Source organism: Ixodes scapularis, unplaced genomic scaffold (assembly GCF_016920785.2).
Source record: "Ixodes scapularis isolate PalLabHiFi unplaced genomic scaffold, ASM1692078v2 PGA_scaffold9__187_contigs__length_104089568, whole genome shotgun sequence".
NCBI classification, from domain to species: Eukaryota; Metazoa; Arthropoda; class Arachnida; order Ixodida; family Ixodidae; genus Ixodes; species Ixodes scapularis.
In genome coordinates, this window is record NW_024609884.1 from 59,238,230 (window position 1) to 59,256,929 (window position 18,700).

At 45.4% G+C, this 18,700-nt stretch overlaps 2 protein-coding genes across 2 annotated transcripts in view; one reads left to right on the plus strand and one right to left on the minus strand.

Moving 5' to 3' along the window:
• LOC8032837 (AT-rich interactive domain-containing protein 5B) overlaps positions 1-12,196 on the plus strand; it is a 34,066-nt gene extending 21,870 nt beyond the window's left edge. Inside the window, exons 4-6 of the mRNA XM_002400962.5 lie at positions 8,576-8,628; positions 8,710-8,807; positions 11,800-12,196. Of these exons, the coding sequence (XP_002401006.1) occupies positions 8,576-8,628; positions 8,710-8,807; positions 11,800-12,070 (422 nt within the window). The 3' untranslated portion in view covers positions 12,071-12,196. The remainder of the gene's footprint in view (positions 1-8,575; positions 8,629-8,709; positions 8,808-11,799) is intronic.
• A 3,923-nt stretch (positions 12,197-16,119) lies between these two features.
• Positions 16,120-17,939, minus strand: LOC8032836 (E3 ubiquitin-protein transferase RMND5B). The gene is made up of 3 exons (XM_002400961.5): positions 17,597-17,939; positions 17,385-17,530; positions 16,120-17,131 (listed from the first exon to the last, which is right to left on the minus strand). The coding sequence occupies exons 1-3, from the start codon at positions 17,730-17,732 to the stop codon at positions 16,259-16,261; spliced, it is 1,155 nt and encodes a 384-aa protein (XP_002401005.1). The 5' UTR covers positions 17,733-17,939; the 3' UTR covers positions 16,120-16,258.
• Between the last annotated feature and the right edge of the window lie 761 nt (positions 17,940-18,700).

The following is an 18,700-nucleotide window of genomic DNA, read 5'->3' on the forward strand; positions in this document are numbered from 1 at the left end:
AACGAATGCGCCGCTCAACTCTGTTTTGCGCGGACAGAGCGTGACCGCTCTGACGGCAGATTCCCGGCGCTCGGCGTTTGGCGTACGGATTATATTGATCGTTCCGCTAGTCGCATTCTTCCACCATCATTTTGGATGAGCGTGATTGAAACATCACGTGTACCATATTTTCAGCCATCGAGAGTTACTCCGATGCAGTTATCAGGTTTGTTTCTCGCGGCCACCACCAGGGTATTATTTCCGGCTTCTGGTTGGTCACATTCGAATTTCTGAAGACGCCCTGGAACACGCCCAGCCCGCTTTCGGCCAATGACGCCTCCTCATTTGTCTCCTATACTTCCCAACGAATGGCCAAACTCTCTACATATACGGCTCTGAGCAGCGGCACGCATCTCCGACCCTCACTATAACGCCATTTTGGAAAACAAGTGGCGCCACCTATATTTACTTGGAGTCGCGAATAGCAGCCAGTCTAGTGACTCTAGCATCCACTTTTCTGCAGGCTCCCGCGGGCACCAACTGCAAATTTGTTTTGTGCCGCTAATATACCTCTAAAAGTCTTTCTTTTTTTTCTTTTTCTTTTTTTTCATTGTAGATCTTATTTATGACGTTCTTTTTCCATCCAGGTTGTTCCGAAATAATTTTGTTTTTCTTTGCACATGTTTTTCAGTGGGCAGCTCGGGCCAGAAATCTCACCAAATTAAAGGGACACTGACACCCCCTTAAAAATATTTTTTCATTTTTTGCGAGGCGATTTATTATGGTATCGGAAGACTACCCCATTAATATTTTGCAACAGTGTCACATATATTTTTAATAAGGCCAAGAAATGCAACTGCTCGAAACCAAAACCCGCGTACAGAGGTCGGAGAGTGGAGAGGAGAGAGTGAGTGACGGAAGTCGCATGGCTACACCCGACCGACTGCTTTTTTTTTTCCCCCTCCGTATTTTTTTTCTTTTTCTTTTTTTTCTGCGTTTAGCAGACGACACGCGTGGCAGGAACTGTTTGCTGTGCGATTCCTTTGCAGTATGTTTGTTCCGCTCGCTGTTCTGCACTTCAAGATGAGTTGTTTTGTACATTGAAGAGTTGGAAATGAGTAGTGAATGCCCGTGGTGAATTCCCGTGATCGGCTCCGAGAAGAATACTCCCAAGATGTTGCGTGAAGAGCTGCCTCACATATGTCCTGCATCTGAAAGTGGCATTGTGCGGCAGAGTCTGCACAAGTTTCCGAAAGATCAACGGGATCAGGACCAATGGCTGGCTGCTATTCCGGTGGAACTGTTACGGGCACCCCGGAAAGCGGACGCTACCCGATTCATATGCTCCTTGCATTTTGTGGAAAGTGACTACATTGAGTTCGCAGATGTCAAAAGGGAAATCCCATACCATTTAGATCAGCGACGTTTCGTCCACAACATTTGTTTTTTTTTTTTCAGTGATAATTGAAAGAAGAAAAAAAGTACTAAATATTGCAAAATGTCTGCAAAAAAAAAAACAAAAAAAAAAAAAAAACGCTTAGCTAGGGATTGGATCCGTGCCCACTGCATGTGAAGTGGACGTTTTTCCATTGAGCTACTGGGGGAACTCTCTGATAGTAATGATGCAGCCGGTGTACTGTAGGCGGGAAAGTTGGCTGCCGATTTTCCTCCAGCAAAAGCACTCCCGGTTCGAAGCTGCACAGCACCACGTATTGGCCACATTCGCACCTAGTAAAGAAATCATACGCGTGTATATTCAACTCTAAGTACCCATTTCGTGCTTGACGTTTGTTTGCACGCGCAATGTTTTCAGCCACAAAAAGGGGGCAACGGCTCGGTGACGTCTTCGTGCAAATCGGCTTGTTGGTTGGGCGTGTCGTACGGGATGAATACCAATTATTTTGATTGGTCCAAAAGTTCTCTTTCGAAGGAAGACAGAATAGACCGATGTCACCAAGCGAACTGCGCAGGCGCGCGCATTCCGGAAGTGGTGCCGCCGCCATGCTACTTGTAGTCATCCCTTCCCGGCTACATGCGGCTGCGCGTACGTACATCATCATAGATTATCATTTGGCACGCCCCGGTATCGCCTTGATTCTCTTGCATGTTTTTACTTCATAAGATTGTGTTGTTTGTGATGCCTTACTTACCTCAGCAAGTGCAGAAAAGCAGTTTCAGTCGTCTTATCGCTTAAGAATCGCTTTGTCGTCTGCTTCGCCGTTGTCTGCTTCTTCGTCTTTGTGAACGCGTAAGCCGACTGCCGTTCACGGGGTAATCCAACACCACCTAGACAGAAGGCCTCCACACGCGTCATCATAGTCGGATCGATCGAGGCGAGAGATTGGGCACGAGTGCTGCGTCAGTGTTCGGCTGCGGCTCGTGGCCAATCAGCGCGTCGAAGGTCGGGCTCAGGTCCAATAGCCGACCGAGCGCGATCCGACTGTGATGACGTTTCATAGAAGAAGAGGAAACCATGCGGATGCCTTCTGTCTAGGTGGTGTTGGGTAATCCCACTGCGGCCGCGGAAAAAACAAAACAAAAAACAACGGCGCCACTACTCGAGCATTCCGACTTCTGGAACGTCTCAATCACCTTGCAAACAAGTGGAAATCTAGTGCAATAGCAAAGAACAAGGAAATTTGAGGGACCACCGGCTCGGTGTAGCACCACGGAACAGAATCAAATGTGATGAAAAACTGAGCTTGGTGGTGCTAGTCTTGTGCATAACGTTTAATCAGCCATCAAGTAAGAGGAGCTAAATAGACTTCCTCGGTCAGCGACAGTTTTCTAGAAGTTGTTTCATTCTGGTTGACAGCCTGTGCGACAGAGTGCAGATGAACAGCGGGAGAAGCCTGCACACAAAGAACTGATCTACAGAAAGGCCATGCCTGACGCGCCGTAATAATTGGCATCTATCAAAAAGAAGCAACTATGCCAGATACCTGAAAGCTTGGGGTGGAGATGATTTTTCGTGCACAGTTTCTATTCAGTTTTATTTTGTTTGCGCAAGATCCGAACGCTAACAGTGGCCCGACGGGGGAAACCTTTTTCTGCGGTCTCGACTGGTGCTAATGCAGAATGGATCAGTAACACCAGCCTAATAGACCACCACAAAATGGATGAGGTTCGTTTGTAACATTTTTGGCAGTAAGTACGCGTTGCACTTCTAAATTGCATTATGTGATCTTTTCGCGTAAATATAAAAAAAAAAAAAAAACTGAAGGCTGCTTCCGAAAAAAGTTGTTTTATATCAAGTGGTGCATATCGGGAATCGGTGCCCTTTTTTAGTGATTGTCCTGATCTTCTGAAGCACAGTTGTGCTTGAAACATGTCGTCGCAATAACAGTTATAACCACCAAAATACACAGAGTAAGAAGTGTATTAAAAACGGCCTCCGCCAAGCAAGACCAACGAATAGGCCGCTATGGAGCAAATGGTCAGAGATTCCTGCTTACGGAACACTTCGGCACGCTGTATGTCTCGTGCCCTGTAATCTTACATATTTTAGCTGACGTGCAATATTTGGATATAAATTGTGAAGCAAATCGCGAAACAAATCGTAAAACTCTATTTTTCCTGCCGCTACGTCCGGCTCTGTCGACCTTCCTTTGCCATGCTGCTTTCTTGCGGGAAGACATAATATCCGAGGCCTTTTTGCCTGGTGCTGTTATTATAGCTCCATGGCATACAACATGTGAAGCCACCGACTGAAAACGATGAGTCAACACCTGGCTAAAAATCTCGTGCTAACCCGAAAATTTCCAAAAGCCGGGCGTACAATGCATGCGCGCCGACGCGGCCGGAAAACTGGGGAGAACTACAGGTACCAGAATGCACCGCGGCAGCGGTGGCGTCGCGCAACTCCTCGTGAGATTGGTCTATTCGCCGGTACCGCGAATGACAGTTCTGAAGTAGAGGTCCAACGCTCGTCGTCTGCTGCCGCCGCCGTCCCCGCGAGTCCCATGATACGTGAAACAACAGCATATTGAGAATTACGCAGTGAACGCCCAGTATGCTTCCGGTTCTCTGTGCAACTTTTTTTTTTTTAATCAACCTATTTGCAGCTTTTTAGAATTCACTAAAGATGGGTCTCGTATTTTTTTTTATTTTTAATATTGAGTGTGTGCTTTCAGTGACCAACAACTTTGATTCAATTTGGTGGTTGCGTCTAAACTTCAGAAAACGGCCCGTGACCACGGAAAAGAAAGTGAGCGCGACTCAAATCGGCCAGTTCTTGATCGGCGGTTTTTGGGCAGAACGAAACCGAATTTCGAGCCGCAAATTGTGTTCTGGGTAGTTGGGCTCTCATATGTCACGTACAACTAAAAACCTCAACGAGCATAAATACCCTGTCAGTGTCCCTTTAAGTTACTGGTATCGCTTTAGTGACACAAAATGTGATCGTAGCCAAAATATTACGTCAGAGTGAAGCCGCATACCCTGCTAGAACTGATATTAAGCCAAGACCAACTGCTCTTTAGCAGGTGGCCATCGGGTTAGCTGCTAGTCAAGCAACACTGGGCAATGACGTAACATTGGTGCTTTGGTTCTTCTCTCGTGCCTTTCCTTCGTTGTGTAAAGCAGTGATTAGAGCTGCTCCCCACGTTTTTGTTTTTTCTTTCGTTCTAGCAGATTTCGTGAACCTCTATACTTCATTTCAGCTTAGCTGCAGGCATACCCAAAGACACGGGTGGCCGGGGCCATTCAATTTTTTGCGATAGGACATGATTTTGCCTGGACTTTGTATATCAATCTGTGCAGCGTCTGCACAGAGGAGTCAAAGGAAGACATTTCGTCTGCTACATGATTAAGAACGCCATTTTGCATCCTGGAATAAAATCCCAGTTTGGTGGCTGCTGGGCTTTGCGGACGATAGTTTCACTGACGCAGTTGGACAGAGGAAGACCGCACGGAGATGGAAGTAAGAACAAGGAAGTTGGTAATGTTCGGTGCCCAGACCTGTCTTCCTCTCTGCCGTGGTGCCTGAGCCGTCTGGAGCCCACGTAAAAAGCGAGTTGAGCGGTCGACTACCACCTTATCTCCAAATTTGAACAAAGCTTCCTTTCTTAGCAAAACGCATAACAGCAACAAAAGCAAACCACGTCCCTCCAGTCACACTGCAGTATGTGTTTTCTCGGCGCTCCATCGACACCACGTGGCTCTGCCTCTGACCGCTGCCCCGACACACGATTTTGACCCATTTTTTTCATCAAAGAATGTTTCCCGCCGTCGGCAGATCAACTTTTCCTAGATTTCCCAGTGCCAGTCAACTCCAATGTTCACTTAACAACTTCACAAAATGGCGCGGTTTGAGACTGCTGACGAAGTCTAGAGTACACATTCGTCACAATCTCATGTGCCTGACGCCTAAACGTGCCTTTGCCAAAGAACACACTGAAGCAAGAAGAGCTGCATGCGGCTCGCAAGCCGCAGCTTGGCCACCCCTGCCCTATGCCATGCAACATGCAAGAGCGTCTGTCTAGGTTCTTTACATTTAAATCCACCAAACGATATAACTAAGATTCAGTGTTTTCTAAGTTTATTTTTCATCAAATTTGGAGTTTTTTTGTTTTTTTTTGAATATTCAGATATTATTGGTGTGTAGTTTTGTTTGATTCCCACTTCTCCAAAATGTTTCCTATTTTTCAAAACTAAAATAATATCCATGTGTAAATGAGTGCTAGGGTCAGAAGAATGCAATTGTATCAATTAACATTTCTTCTACCTGATTTGGCGTTGGCACCATTGCCACTGGCAATACGAAGTTGTTCCACGACAAAAGTTGCAAAAAAGTGTTTCTTCAATAAACATTGATGCCTTAAAATCAATAAACTCCTGGAGGTAGTCGCTGGGAAGCTTGTACTCATCCCATCCTATTCCATTATGTTCAAATCAACCTTCTCCGAGGCTGCGCTGGGTGGAGTGATGAACGGTGTAATATATTGTGTTTACTCGAGTAATAGCCGCACTATTTATAAACGAGGCCCTTTCTTCTATTTTCCCGCAAAGCACACATACAGCCAACCATTGCGTTGCACATAAATAACATAGCGAATAATTAGATTGAGAACACGATTCTCCATACAAATGCAATCTTCGTAGGTGGTATCTTTGCGCGAAGACGTTATCTCTGTACTGTAGACCGCTGGAGTCATGCTGTCGATCGCGGTGATTGTCAATCCGCGTGCTCCGCGGAAAAGCGACCCCACAGGTTTTCTTCATAAACAGTGCAACGATTACTCGAGTAAATACGGTAGAACCTTCAACTGCCCCCTTCCCCCCCCCCCCCCACCCCTTCTTCCTTCTCCTGTAAAATCGCTATGGTTTATAGCTTTTCACTGTTCATCATTTGATAATGGCAATACAGGGAAGGCTCGTTCTTCACTTTTCTTGACTGAAATTTAATAAGGAATGCGGCTATGGAATTTTTTTGTCACTTTAAGGATGCCTTTTATAAAAAAATGTTGACATTTTGTCGTCGAAGACACAAAAGACCAAGAAGTTGACCAATTTTGCAGAAGAGATAGAAATATGTAAATGACTTTTTACAAAAAGCTTTCCACGCCTCCTAGGCATTCTGCTATAATCTAGCAAATAAAAATCTTGAATATTGTGATAGTTTTCCGACGATAGATTAACTAAACAATGTAGGTGTGTTGCTGATAAAAGCTGCCCTAATTTTCTTCCCACTTAACCGACAGACCTGAAATATTGTTATGCACCCTCTAACATGACCACCAGCCTACCCTATAAATTTCATTAATTTTAAGCCAAGGGTTCAAAATTCGACCCTCCTAGGGGGTGTGTCCCCTTAATAAGAGTAAGTGATTTGTAAAGTAGCATTTGGCGTCTTTATTTATCGCTGTCTATTATGTAACGCTCGCCGTGCTAAAAAGGCGAGCTGAGAATTGAATTATCAGCTTGCGTTTTCGCGGATATCAGGAACACAAACTGGAACGCATGCTTGAAAGAGAGTTCTGCGCGAAGTCCGTCACCGCTCCCACTGCGCGGCTTGCCGGCATTCGTAGCACCATCTCTGGTGGAACGAGATCAAACGACGGCATGGCGGTCATTCGATCTCCTTCCATCAGCTGCTGCTCCACCATTGGAAAATTCAGTTTTTGTATTATCATTTTAGTTCTCTTGGGTGAAAAAAAAAAAAAAAAATAGAAATTTTAGTATGTTAATTAGACCAGTAAAAGATGTCTTCGACAAAAGCTACAGCTTGATATACCAAGTCGCTGGTTTTTACGGGCCATTTTGGTGTGTAAATCTTTTTTGGGACATGCTGTATAGGTATTACACAAAAGACTAAAAGAGAAGCAGCTCGCCATCTTGAAATTGGCTAGGTCAGCCACATGTCATACCGCGAACGCAGCACCAACGTGACATTGTCGTCGCCAGATGGGTGGTAATGACCGTACCCTGTGTAGCTTGCTCCACCTAGCCTAAGCCTACAAAACCGTACAGCTGATGATCGGTGTTGACATCTCCCTATTAGATAGCTTTGAATGGACCTTTTCCGAGAAGCATTCTGCGCACGCGCGAGCACCCGATGCCAAGCGGCGGAAGTCTGCACGAAAAATCTAGGAAATTCGGAAGGAGGCTGTGGATCAGCAAGTAGAATGCGTAATTGCAGCATATATATATAATTGTGTTACACAAAAAAAGAAAGTGAACGGAAAGAAAAACATGACGTTTAAAAGGACGCTTTGGATCACGTTGGGCATGCGCCGCAGCTCGGAGAGCAAAGAAACTGGTAGCGTAGCTCCCATTATCGATTGGTAGCGCAGGTAGGTCACTTCCTCGATTTTTAGTTTGTGCAGCCACTGGCTGGTGCCGTCGGTATGTGGAAAGGTCCATTTGCTGTAGATGCCCCAAACCAATCTGAGCCATGGTATTTACAAAGATTCTCAATATAGAGAATAAAATACACCTTGTGATTCAGGGTGGCTGAGCTGACAAGAGTCAGAATCCGCAATCTTTTTTTTTTTTTTTTTTTCATGATATTTTAGTGGTTTATTTTTTTATTTTTTGTCTTTAAATAGGATAGTGTTAAGAATAAGTCAATGCACATAATTTTTTTTAACTTGTCTAGCAAGAGCATGTACGGTGCTTGCAAGCTGTCCAGATTGAGAAAGCATTGAAAGGAAATATTGAGGGTGAAAAGTTGTCGCCTTTCTTCCATTCGGTTTTATTTTTGCTTGTCTGCTTCCATTCAACACTCCGGCAATCTCGTCCCTGAATCAGGGGTACTTGACAGAACCTCTGCTGTTGGATAACGAGTGTTCATCCTCCACTTTCAAAATCCACTACCGCAGGAACAACCCACAAGGGAAGTGGCCTCCTCCAGCCTATCACTTGAGCAGAGTGTCAAATTTCGAAACTATAAATAGCCCCAGCAAAGGAAAACACCGTGAGAGTAAAGCAAATATAGTTCCCCAAAGACATAGCAGACAGCAACACCTCCCGGGATGCACAAAGTTTTGCGTTTAGGCAGGAGCTTCCCAGTGTATAATTGCTGCCGTATATGTCTGGCGGCGACCGTCACAAAGTGGAGAGTGGGCGAGTTGATATGCACTTTCTGTTTCTGCAGTCGACCTGTACCACTTCTACCAGTTTTCTCAGCGGCTAGGAGGATACGAAAAGGTAGGCGGGACGAGGTGGCTGGAGGTCAAGTGCCGTGGGTTTGCATCATATTTCTTACTGTGGATGTTTTGGCAACCCCAGATTACGGGTCGCAAGCAGTGGAAACAAGTGTACGACCAGCTTGGAGGTGACCCGAGCAGCACCAGTGCAGCCACTTGCACCAGGCGCCACTACGAGAGGTCAGTCCGGGCCTCCCGCAGACAAATGTCGGAGCGGGCCGACCTGGTCCAGGTGGGGCGAGGCTTCCGGAGAAAGGAATGCCTGTTGGCCTAGAACTGTGTCTATTGTCAACTTTAAAGGGATTGTTGAAAATTTTCCAAGGGGTGTGTGCTTCTCAGCTGCTCTATTGCCAGCTCGTGTTTCTATCACCTAGTTTGATGCCTTCCACTCTACTCTATTCCCCGGCAAGAATAAAACTGCAGGGAACAGCTCTTGTACGCCTTCACACGACGATTGGCTCACAGTCTTCTTACATACTGCACACGGGGCACTACTTGGTCCAATGAGTAGGTCCCTTGAAAATTCCTAAGTGAAACTCACAAATGCCATGAAGGCGAAATTATGAAAAACGCGAGAACACAACATTCATGTGGCTGTCGTGTGCTGCGCTACCGCTTCTTCATTGCAAACGCAGCATTGAAGAAATTCACCGTGAACAAGCCTAAACTAAGTGACATTGTTATTGGCTCGTAAGCAATGGCAAGAGCGAAATGTGGTGAAACATGTTCTTGTCATTTCCACATTTTTTATGTGTTGTGTAAACACGAACAGATATCCATATATTTGCCACTGTGTGCTTTTTTCCTCGTAATGGAGTGGTTTAAATTGTCGCCACTGCACTTTTTACTTCAGAAAGTCTCAAACAAAAATTGAGGTTTTTTTTATGGAAAAAAAAAATAATAAACTGCATTGTTGAACGCTCATTCTTTGCCCAGATGTAGCACTAGCAGTCCAAACCAGATGCCAAAGTTTCAAAACTAACCCATATCTTATTAAAAAGTTGTCAAAGGCGTTTTTTTTTTTTTTTTAATTTTCAATGGGAAAATGGCAGCTGACTGCCCTTGAATATATGGAGCTGAATGGGCACCACTTACTGAGAACGAACCCCATATTCCCATTAAAAGTTAAAAAAAAAAAAGACTCTTATAATTAAAGTAAAATAAAAACGACTTTTTTAAACATAATTTTTGAAAAAATGATTTTAAAAAATTAACTGGATTTATTTGATTTAAATCACTGTAGCTATAAAATTGTTTGATCAATAAAAACTGACCGGTCCATCCAATTACTGAAAACGATGTTGAAGAATTACTGTAAATTTGACACAGTTTAAGGTTAATCCTGCCACAGTAAAGCAAAAACAGCTTGAATTTTTTTTTTTTTTTTTTTTTTTTTTTTTTGTGAAAAAGCTTTAAAGGGGTTTTGCAACAACTTTTTGACTGGTTTTTAATTTGCAGCGAACCTAAGCGCACTGAACGTAGGAATTTAAGGAAACTTTTTTCTTCTCGAATTTTGCTTTATTTTAAAAGTTATAGGCAAATTAAAATTACAAAAACAAGCAAAACATAACCTCCTTCACGATGTCCCTGGTCCTGGCTTGTGTGGCCGTGAACTAGAGGAGGGGTAGTGAGCTCAGCGAGCGATCACGGCTGCCGCACTCCATGTCGACGGCTCGAGGGCGCCACTAAAGCATGTTCTGGATAGGCTGTATGAAGTGGGCAGGGCGGCTCGCATTGCATTTGCTGCGCGATTAAACACTAATTCGGCATGATACTTCATTGGCCAAAAATAACATCAAACACGGGGTAAAGATGAGTTCAGAACGGGAGCCTATTCGCGCTGCCATACCGCCAAACTGCAAGCCAGACCTGCTCGGTGAATGCCTTCGGAACGCTCGGAACCGGTTGGATCCTTGAGCCCATACGACCGCAGTGCCATCGTGTACATCCGGGTCCTTTCTACGCTCACCGCTTGGTGGCAGGTATTTTTAGGGCAATACCGACGGCGAGAGATCTATTTGAAATTCTGCGCGCGAAGTCTACGACGTCGCGGGTCATTCCGGAATGACCATCTCAGTCCTGAAGGCAAAGCCGATCCACGCCTCCTCCCTGCACCCGAAATGCCGAGAGAGACAACAATTGGAAAGGAGGTGACTGCCGACTAAATCGCGTTTGGACCTTCAATATTGCTCTAAAAAAAATTTATTTTTCGCTGAAAATTAATTTTTTGACACGCGTGTTGCAACTAGACTGTTAAAAAAAAAAACTTTTCTTGTTCTTTTTTAAGGAGCCTTTTTAAGTGCTTTTTCTATTACATTTTGACTTTCTTGAAATAGAACATTACTTTTCAAGTGTTGGATTCTTATTCTTATTAGTAGGATGTTGCATAACTGACGAATGAAGTGGAGGGTTTAAAAAGAAAGTTCAAGGTTTCTATTTGCTCAGAAGACCAGTGCTTTGTGCTAGTGTTTAGCCAGGTATAAACCTTGGTTTGGTGATTCATTGAGTTAAATACAAAACAGATGCACATAGAAAACATAAATAACATACAAACAATAAATAAAACATTTTCGAGATTATATTTGCAAAAAAAAAAGGTCAAATTTAAATTATGATTTCAGTCATGATTTAAATCGTCTCGATGTTTATTCTCCGCCCTTATAACTTTTGAATAAGGTAACGGTTGGTTCTGAGTCTTAAGCACCTGGTTTGGACCGCTAGTGCTACACTTGGGGAGAGGAGTGTTCAGCGATGCATAATTTATCTTTGCAGCAAAAAAAAAAAAAAAAAACTGCAAACCTTTTTTTTTTTTTTTTTGAGGGGGGGGGGGGGGGGGGACATTGTATATTACACGGGGCCCAATTCTACTGGCAGAGGGCTCACGGAGTCGAAATGGGTTACGGCCTAATGCACTGGGCAAAGAGAGCGGAGCATCCGGTTTCGCGTTTGCCATTTTTTATGGGACACTACGCATTTGTATTGCTTGCAGAGTGAGACAATTGAACTGGATAGACTGTGGTGGTTTGTACACCCTACCATTCTCGCCAGGTCAGTAGCTCGAATAGTTTTGATGTTATCCTTTGAGCTGCAAGAGAAAGGATGCCGTCGTATGGCACGCTGCGGATGACAAGCCACAGGGAAAGAGGATGTGAATGAGTTAAGCGGTGTGCAGGCTGCTGCTGCCCTTCGAGCTGCACCTGCGGGACAAGGAGTGTGCCCCGTGCTGGGACGAGCCGAGCTCCGACTGCCAGGTGTTGGACCTAAGCGTGCGGCGCCAGGTGGCTCCCCCTTCTCAGTGCCTGGACCTGCGCGTGCATCGGCGCGGCGACGACAGCTGCGTCCTCCAGAGGAACGCCATCTACTCCGTCTACCGCCTGGAAGACGCCATGGAGTGGAGCCCCAAAGAACTCTTTCCGGCCGCTCCCTCGACGGCCGCATCGTGACGGGGCAGACCCCGTGCGACGTGAACACTGCGACTCTGGGACATCCCTCTATCAACGAGAGGGGAAACTGCTGCACATTCTTTTTTTTTTTTTATATATAAATAAATTGTTATCCGGAACGTCATACACTCAATGGCTCTTGCTTGCTTCCACAAGGTTGGCTGCTCGCAGTGGTAATCCCCGCATTGGGAGGTACTCTAGTGCAGTACGCTTAAAGTGGATTGCTCGACTCCACCGTCTCATCCGGTGACCTCTCCTACCTACTCGTACTGGAGAAAAGGGAGCAGCTGGTGGCTCCGTTTGCACTCTTAATCGATGTGGTGCGTGTATTCTGAGCATGTTTTGAGGCTGCATTTTTGGGACTTTACTCTGAGTACTTTTGAGTCAATGCAATTTTGCTTAGGGGGGTTCTTTTCTTTTTTTTGACTTGCTTTTCTTTTTTTTTTTCTACTACGGGACGTGCAAAAAAATGTGTTTATGGTGAATCTTTGAAGCGATTACAACATTTCTCTGGTTAAAGAGCTTGTCCGGCGATATCCTGACGTTGTTAAGTTTTTGCGCTGGTCACGTAGACATGGCCGAAATATAGCCAGATGTGATATTTATTTCATTAAAAGGCACCCCAATATTTGTTAAGTCAATTATTAACATTAATACAACACTGCATGCCGAATTTCGCAAGTATGCATCGCTGGTCGTGCGGGGACGACGTATCAGGTGTATCAGGTATGGTAATGCCAGAGGCGCGGGCGCCGACTTATTCCCAGTTTTGATCAACATGCGTATAAAGATCATCATCGAAGAACTGAGCTTCCCTCAATACAGTAAATCTTGTCTTTCTTAGAACAAAGTTATTTTACTGCGAAAGCAGTAAAAGCTGTCGTGGTTCTCTTTGCATAATGTTACGTCTGAGCTTCCGCTGTTGCCAACAAACTGTGCGTGTTGCGAGCGCAATCTGAGCAGTTGTTCTCTGTTTAAAATTGAATTACTTGTGCAATGGAGGATAACAAATTTGGATATTATGCGGAAGATAGTACTAAAAGCAATAATATAATTTTGTTGTTTTCAGAAACACAAAACTTTACCGGACAATCCCTTTAATCAAAGATTTGTCTTCAATAAGACTGCTCTGGATAGGATTTGCCCTTACAGAGCCACTTTGGGAACGAGCTGAAAAGGTTGCATTTGTTGTGTGGTCAGCGCAATGGCGGCATCAAAGTTAGGTTGGTAGTTTATTCTACTCCTAGACACGGGCACGGCCTGGGCATGTTGCAGGGCTACATTTAGAGTGCATGCAGCTTCATATGTTTTCTCTGCAGCCCCATGAATTAGCCAACAGCATTGGAAAGTGCTTAAAGTAGTACTTCAAATATATTTTGTATGCTTGTATTTCCTTTCCACATTTGCATTTTTGGTAGTTTTAATAGAAACCGAGTTAACTTCCAGGTACATTTTCTGATAGTTTTCATGGAAAGTATGAGTTGACTTCCAGATACCTTTCCTAGTACTTTTCATGGTAAGCATGAATCAACTTTTTGGTACTTTTTTTGGTACTATGAGTGTTGACTTCATGGAGAGTATAAAAGTTGACTTCCAGATACAATTCTCATGTTTGGCATGTGATGAATGCTTGAAACTAAATTGATGAAATGCTTTGATGACCGCTGCATGACTGTTTATCAAACTAAGGGCAGAGTTTTAGTTTACCAAGTTACATGCTCCATTTTTATTGCATTGATGTCCGTTTTGTCGAGGATTTATTCACAAGAAATGACGGGGTAACAACATAGTTTGTGTTTAATAAGTATTTCACTTCGATGTTCCCACTGTATGATGTAGATGAATGCTGTAGTTCAAAGCATGAAACTGATCGACATGATGTTTTTAGTGATGTACAAATTTCCATGGCACAAGAGGTTTCTATACCTTATGAAACAATGTGCATACCAAATTTTATCTTTAACATTATACAATAATGCAAAAAACAGTCACTATATGTTTTTTGCAACCTAAGATCTGCAGTAGAAACTATGCGTCCAGTGCAAGCTTTCTAACTTCAACAAGACCTTGGCGTAATTCTTTGAGTTCTAGTAAGTGAAGAGTATGTATCAAAACTAAAAACCAAGAGCCATGGGCCAGCAAGTGCTTTGAAAATTGCCCCAGGGCATACATGTTACAAAGTCTCTTTAAACTTGCCATTTTGCTTGTAATGATGAACATTTTCTCTGAAATCACTGATCCAACATTTGCAGAAATTTTAGTAGATGATGCAGGAATGCAAACAAGTATCTGGAATATTGCAGGTAACCCAAATGTTCAAAAGTAATACATAAGCTTAGGAAATCATCAGCATTTCATATCTACAGCAGGGTCCCGAATCCAGGAGAAGCCTTTAAAGTGACCGTATCGGGCTACGATTTACCACAGAGGTGCCCGAGTGTGGTGGAAGCATTGCACAAAAATTCCAAATAACAAAATTACCCGAGCAAGAAATTCAGTAAAAACAAAAACTGGTTTTCTTTACCTACGACGCCAGTCTGCTAACCGCGCACCCTCTGACTAGCACAACATGGTGGCACCGGCCCCGGTGCTGCCATGTTGTGGCGGCGCAGGGTCAATGACAATGTCGGGGAGGGGGGGAGTAAATGTGATAAGGTAAAAAAGAAAACGCAGTAGTTCGGCTCGGTGTTGCAACGTAGCCGAGGCTATGAACGACGCCGCACCAGAAATTTCAAGGGGAACAAATTTCATACTTTGTAATTTTTAAAATCCTGCCTTTTCGCCAGCGACATACATAGCTCGGAATTGCTTGCACGAGTCATGACTACCGTCGACCTAATCTTGAGGACAATGAAAAGATTAAAAATAACAGCACTTCGTGAATGGGCTGGTATATTTTAAATTGCTCAAAAGCGCGCACCGTCTTTTGCGATGTTGCAGAACTCGCTCGGCAAATCAAAATCAATAGGCTTCGTACGTGGTTTTTGTTTTCACCAAAATTTTGGACAGCATCTATTTTATCCCACGTCTAAAAGACACAATCTCTGACAACTACAGCGCAAGCATTCCTGTCGCTTCGGGCAGAATGGGGCATTGCATCCCAACAATATCTGGGCCAAGTGTTTTAGACCCTTGTACTAAAACAGCAGCTCAGACCCCTGGGACACGGTGAAGACAACCAGACCTGGTTCCGGGCGGTGCAGTAGGCCCTGCAGCTTGTCTCCACATGTTTGTGCTGTCCACACGTCGGGCCTAGTTCCCTTCACCCTTGCACGCCAAGATTGCAGCCAAGGCTCCGAGCACGAGACTGCGGCTTTGAAAGCTTCTTCTGCAAAAGAAGTACTCGTGCCAGAAAGGCACACCTCAAAGTAAGGGGCACGGACTAGCTCACGCTTGTAGCTTTGGCTGCAGCTTAAAAGGATACTTCAACGAATTTCTAACATCCTTTTTGTCGTCCAAACGTCAACCACATTGTGGCCACACCACGGAGACACCAATATTTTGCTAGAAAAGATGACAGCATTATTTAAAAGGAATAAACCGAATGTCGTTACGTCACTATGCACTTAAAAGCAGCGCCGCTCCGCGGAAGTACAGCGGCAAGCTGCGTGTGCATGAGTCCCGTCGAACCAGATTTCCTTTTTCTCTTAGCTTATTCAAACAGTGAGGGGAGCGGAGAGGGGCAACTAAAAACGGCCAGGTAGTAACGCATTGATAACGCTAAGTGGCGGAGCTCATAACCACGCCAGCCCCCAAGCAGCTTTGCCTGTGCTCGTCCATACTGACGTCACGTCTCCTGGGATGCATCACGCTCTCCGACAGCTGATCTTCGAGCGCTCGCTGGAATCGGTCCTTTGGAACGAAAAATATAGCCATGCATTCAAAATATAAGCATGCGATTGTCATTAGCAGATAGAAATAATTAACTTATTTCTAAACGAGAGGTATATTTTAAGTTTCAATTTTAGTATCCCTTTAAGGTTGAACTGAGTTTAGTACAACTTTTTGCACTCCAGAGAATGCATGTGGTTTTCAAAGGTTCCCAGCCGTCATCCCTAGCACGATTGTTTTATTAGGCAATCTAAATTTTTTGTATGATTACACGACAGCACACACTTCGAAAAAATCCACACCAGGCTGAAGCACAGCCTTTGTTGCGACACAGCCTTTTGGCACGACAGGAAGGCATCAAAAGTGGATGAGGCGTGCATCAGCAGGGTTCTGCTCCACGGGGCAGTAGGGGCACTTGAGCTTGCTGCCACTGGCCAGCTTGTGCAGGGCATCCCTCGAGATGACATGGCCACAGACGAGCCGCATGGGAGGGTTGGCGTCGCTGCTCTGCTGCCGCAGGATGGGGCAGGCGAAGACCGAGTGGAATTGGCAGCCCAGGCGGATTTCAATGGGCAGCTCGTCACGGGTGCTCCACACCCCTGCCACCTGGCGCTGCAGCATTACCTGCTTGATGTTGAGGAGTGCGGGGAGGGCCAGGCTGCCGGCTTCAACGCACACCGCCAGCGGGCTGCGCACCGACAGGCCAAGCAGGGCGCATGCGTCGCGCGTGAACGCCTCGCACGTCTCACCCCACAGGGCGGGCTCGAGCAGGAAGGCATAGGGCGAACGGGCCAGGCCTCCCGGCATGCGCAGGAATGCCAGGCTTCCCATGAGGACTTGCAGGTCGTGCTCATGCTGACGTGCCAGCGGTGCCAGATGGGTTCGGGCATAGGCGATGGCCTCTGCTGCAGCGCCTCTCTGCAGCAGTCCCACCAGGTGCAGCCGGTGGAGCTGGAGGTGCAGGCTGGTGCCTTGCAGCTGGTGCTGGCCTACCCAAGCCAGTGCGGGGCCCAGGTCGCGCCGCTTGAGGGCGTCCAGCACGCTGTTGAGCTCGGCAAACGGCTCCTTTTGGGCTGACTCTAGGCCCGCCTCGCGGGACAGCTCTTCAGCAATGTCCAGCATGCCCTGGCGCAGCAGGTGCTCGCCAATCACCTGGTTCAGGGCCGCCGCTTTCTCTGCACCCTCAAACACCTCCTCGCTGCTGGTGGCCCAGAAGTCTGGTACCAAATTCTGCAAACACAATCGCCCTCGCTTCAGAACCGCGTTTTGCCTCTATGTAATCGGAAGCATCTCTCTCGTGTCAAGCAGGATTTCGAGTGGATTTTACATGTCGGCCGGCGTCAACGCTAGTCGTGTGGATCGCGCAATCGAGACCACGAAGGTAGGCCGCTGAAGGGTCGTCTAAATAAAGCTCACCATGACAGGCTACAGCGACTGCACTTTCGAGAGGTAGCCGAGCCTGAACAAGAGACGGGTCACCCACCTTGTCTATTGCCTTGCCCACTTTGGATACCGTACCGTGGAGATCGCGATGCTCTGTGGCCAGGGAACTGCTCACATCCCTGATCTTTTGAGCGCATTGCGTCAGCGCTATGCCGTGCGACGTCGTCACGTCAGTTTCAGGAGGAACTGCACAGAAAAGGGACATTGCAGACGTCTGCGGGAAACTCGCGCATTGGTCGAACAGTCACTTACGTTCTCCAAGTTCCCGGTACAACTCTTGCACGTAGTTGATCAATTCACTCAGCGCACTTTTAGTGTGCTCGCTCAAGGTGCCAAACTTATTCAACACTTTGTCAATCTCTCGCTCCACAGCCAAGCAGGACTCCATTATGACTATGCAGGTAAGACGCTTTCTTCCCGCACTGTCACTGGGAAGCAACTGCGCCGTCACTTACGAGGTTTTCTCATTTTCGTCAACAAAATCGTTAATTTTGCGTGTTTCTAAGATCACTAGGAGCAAGCCAGCACACAGATCAACAACCGACACAACTGGACACAACCAGCTACAACTTACAACCCTTTCAACGGATAGACGGTAACAGGGGGAAATCTTCTACCGTCTATCCAGAGCCGTAATCTTCGTAATGGGTAGTAAGTAGCGCCACCTAACTGCAGTAGAACGTCACTTCTGCACATGACTTCTGCGTTTTTATTAATTTTGCCTTTGTTTGGTGAAAGCCCATCTTATCCCTTTATTCCAACATCACTGAGACACACCTTCAGATGCTTGTAAGTTCCCGTTTTTTTTTTAAATTAAAGGTAGACACTGGTCTTGAACATTGCCATGCCATTCCTCATCTAACTTTCTATTGAATTCTCACTGCTACTGTAATTTGCTGTTCTAAGTAAGTCATCTGTTTCACTATCAATCAAAATTTAAAAAAAAATCTTAACTTTATCACATATATTACCCCCTATAAAAAACGATGGCACGAAGTATATCTGCGTGTTCTACAAGTGCTTTCAGTACATTGTAAAAGTACCAGCTTTACTTGAAGTATATTCTCTCAGTATCTGCTCGTACCAGCATCTGCTGGTATGAGCATGGGGTTTGATCTCGTAGTCCATTCGCACGCGTTCTCGCGCAAACATGAAGCCATGCGCTCGCGCCAGTAGCTTTGGCAACGTTGACTTTGGGAGTATTTTATTATTATAAATATCTACTTTGATTGGGATGACTCTTTGCTCTAGTGTCGCGAACCGGCCGAGGTTCGAGTTCTACCACGTTCGACTTTTTCGAACTTCTTATGAAAAGTCTAGCGCAATGTATGAAAAGTTCAACAACGGTTCGACCCA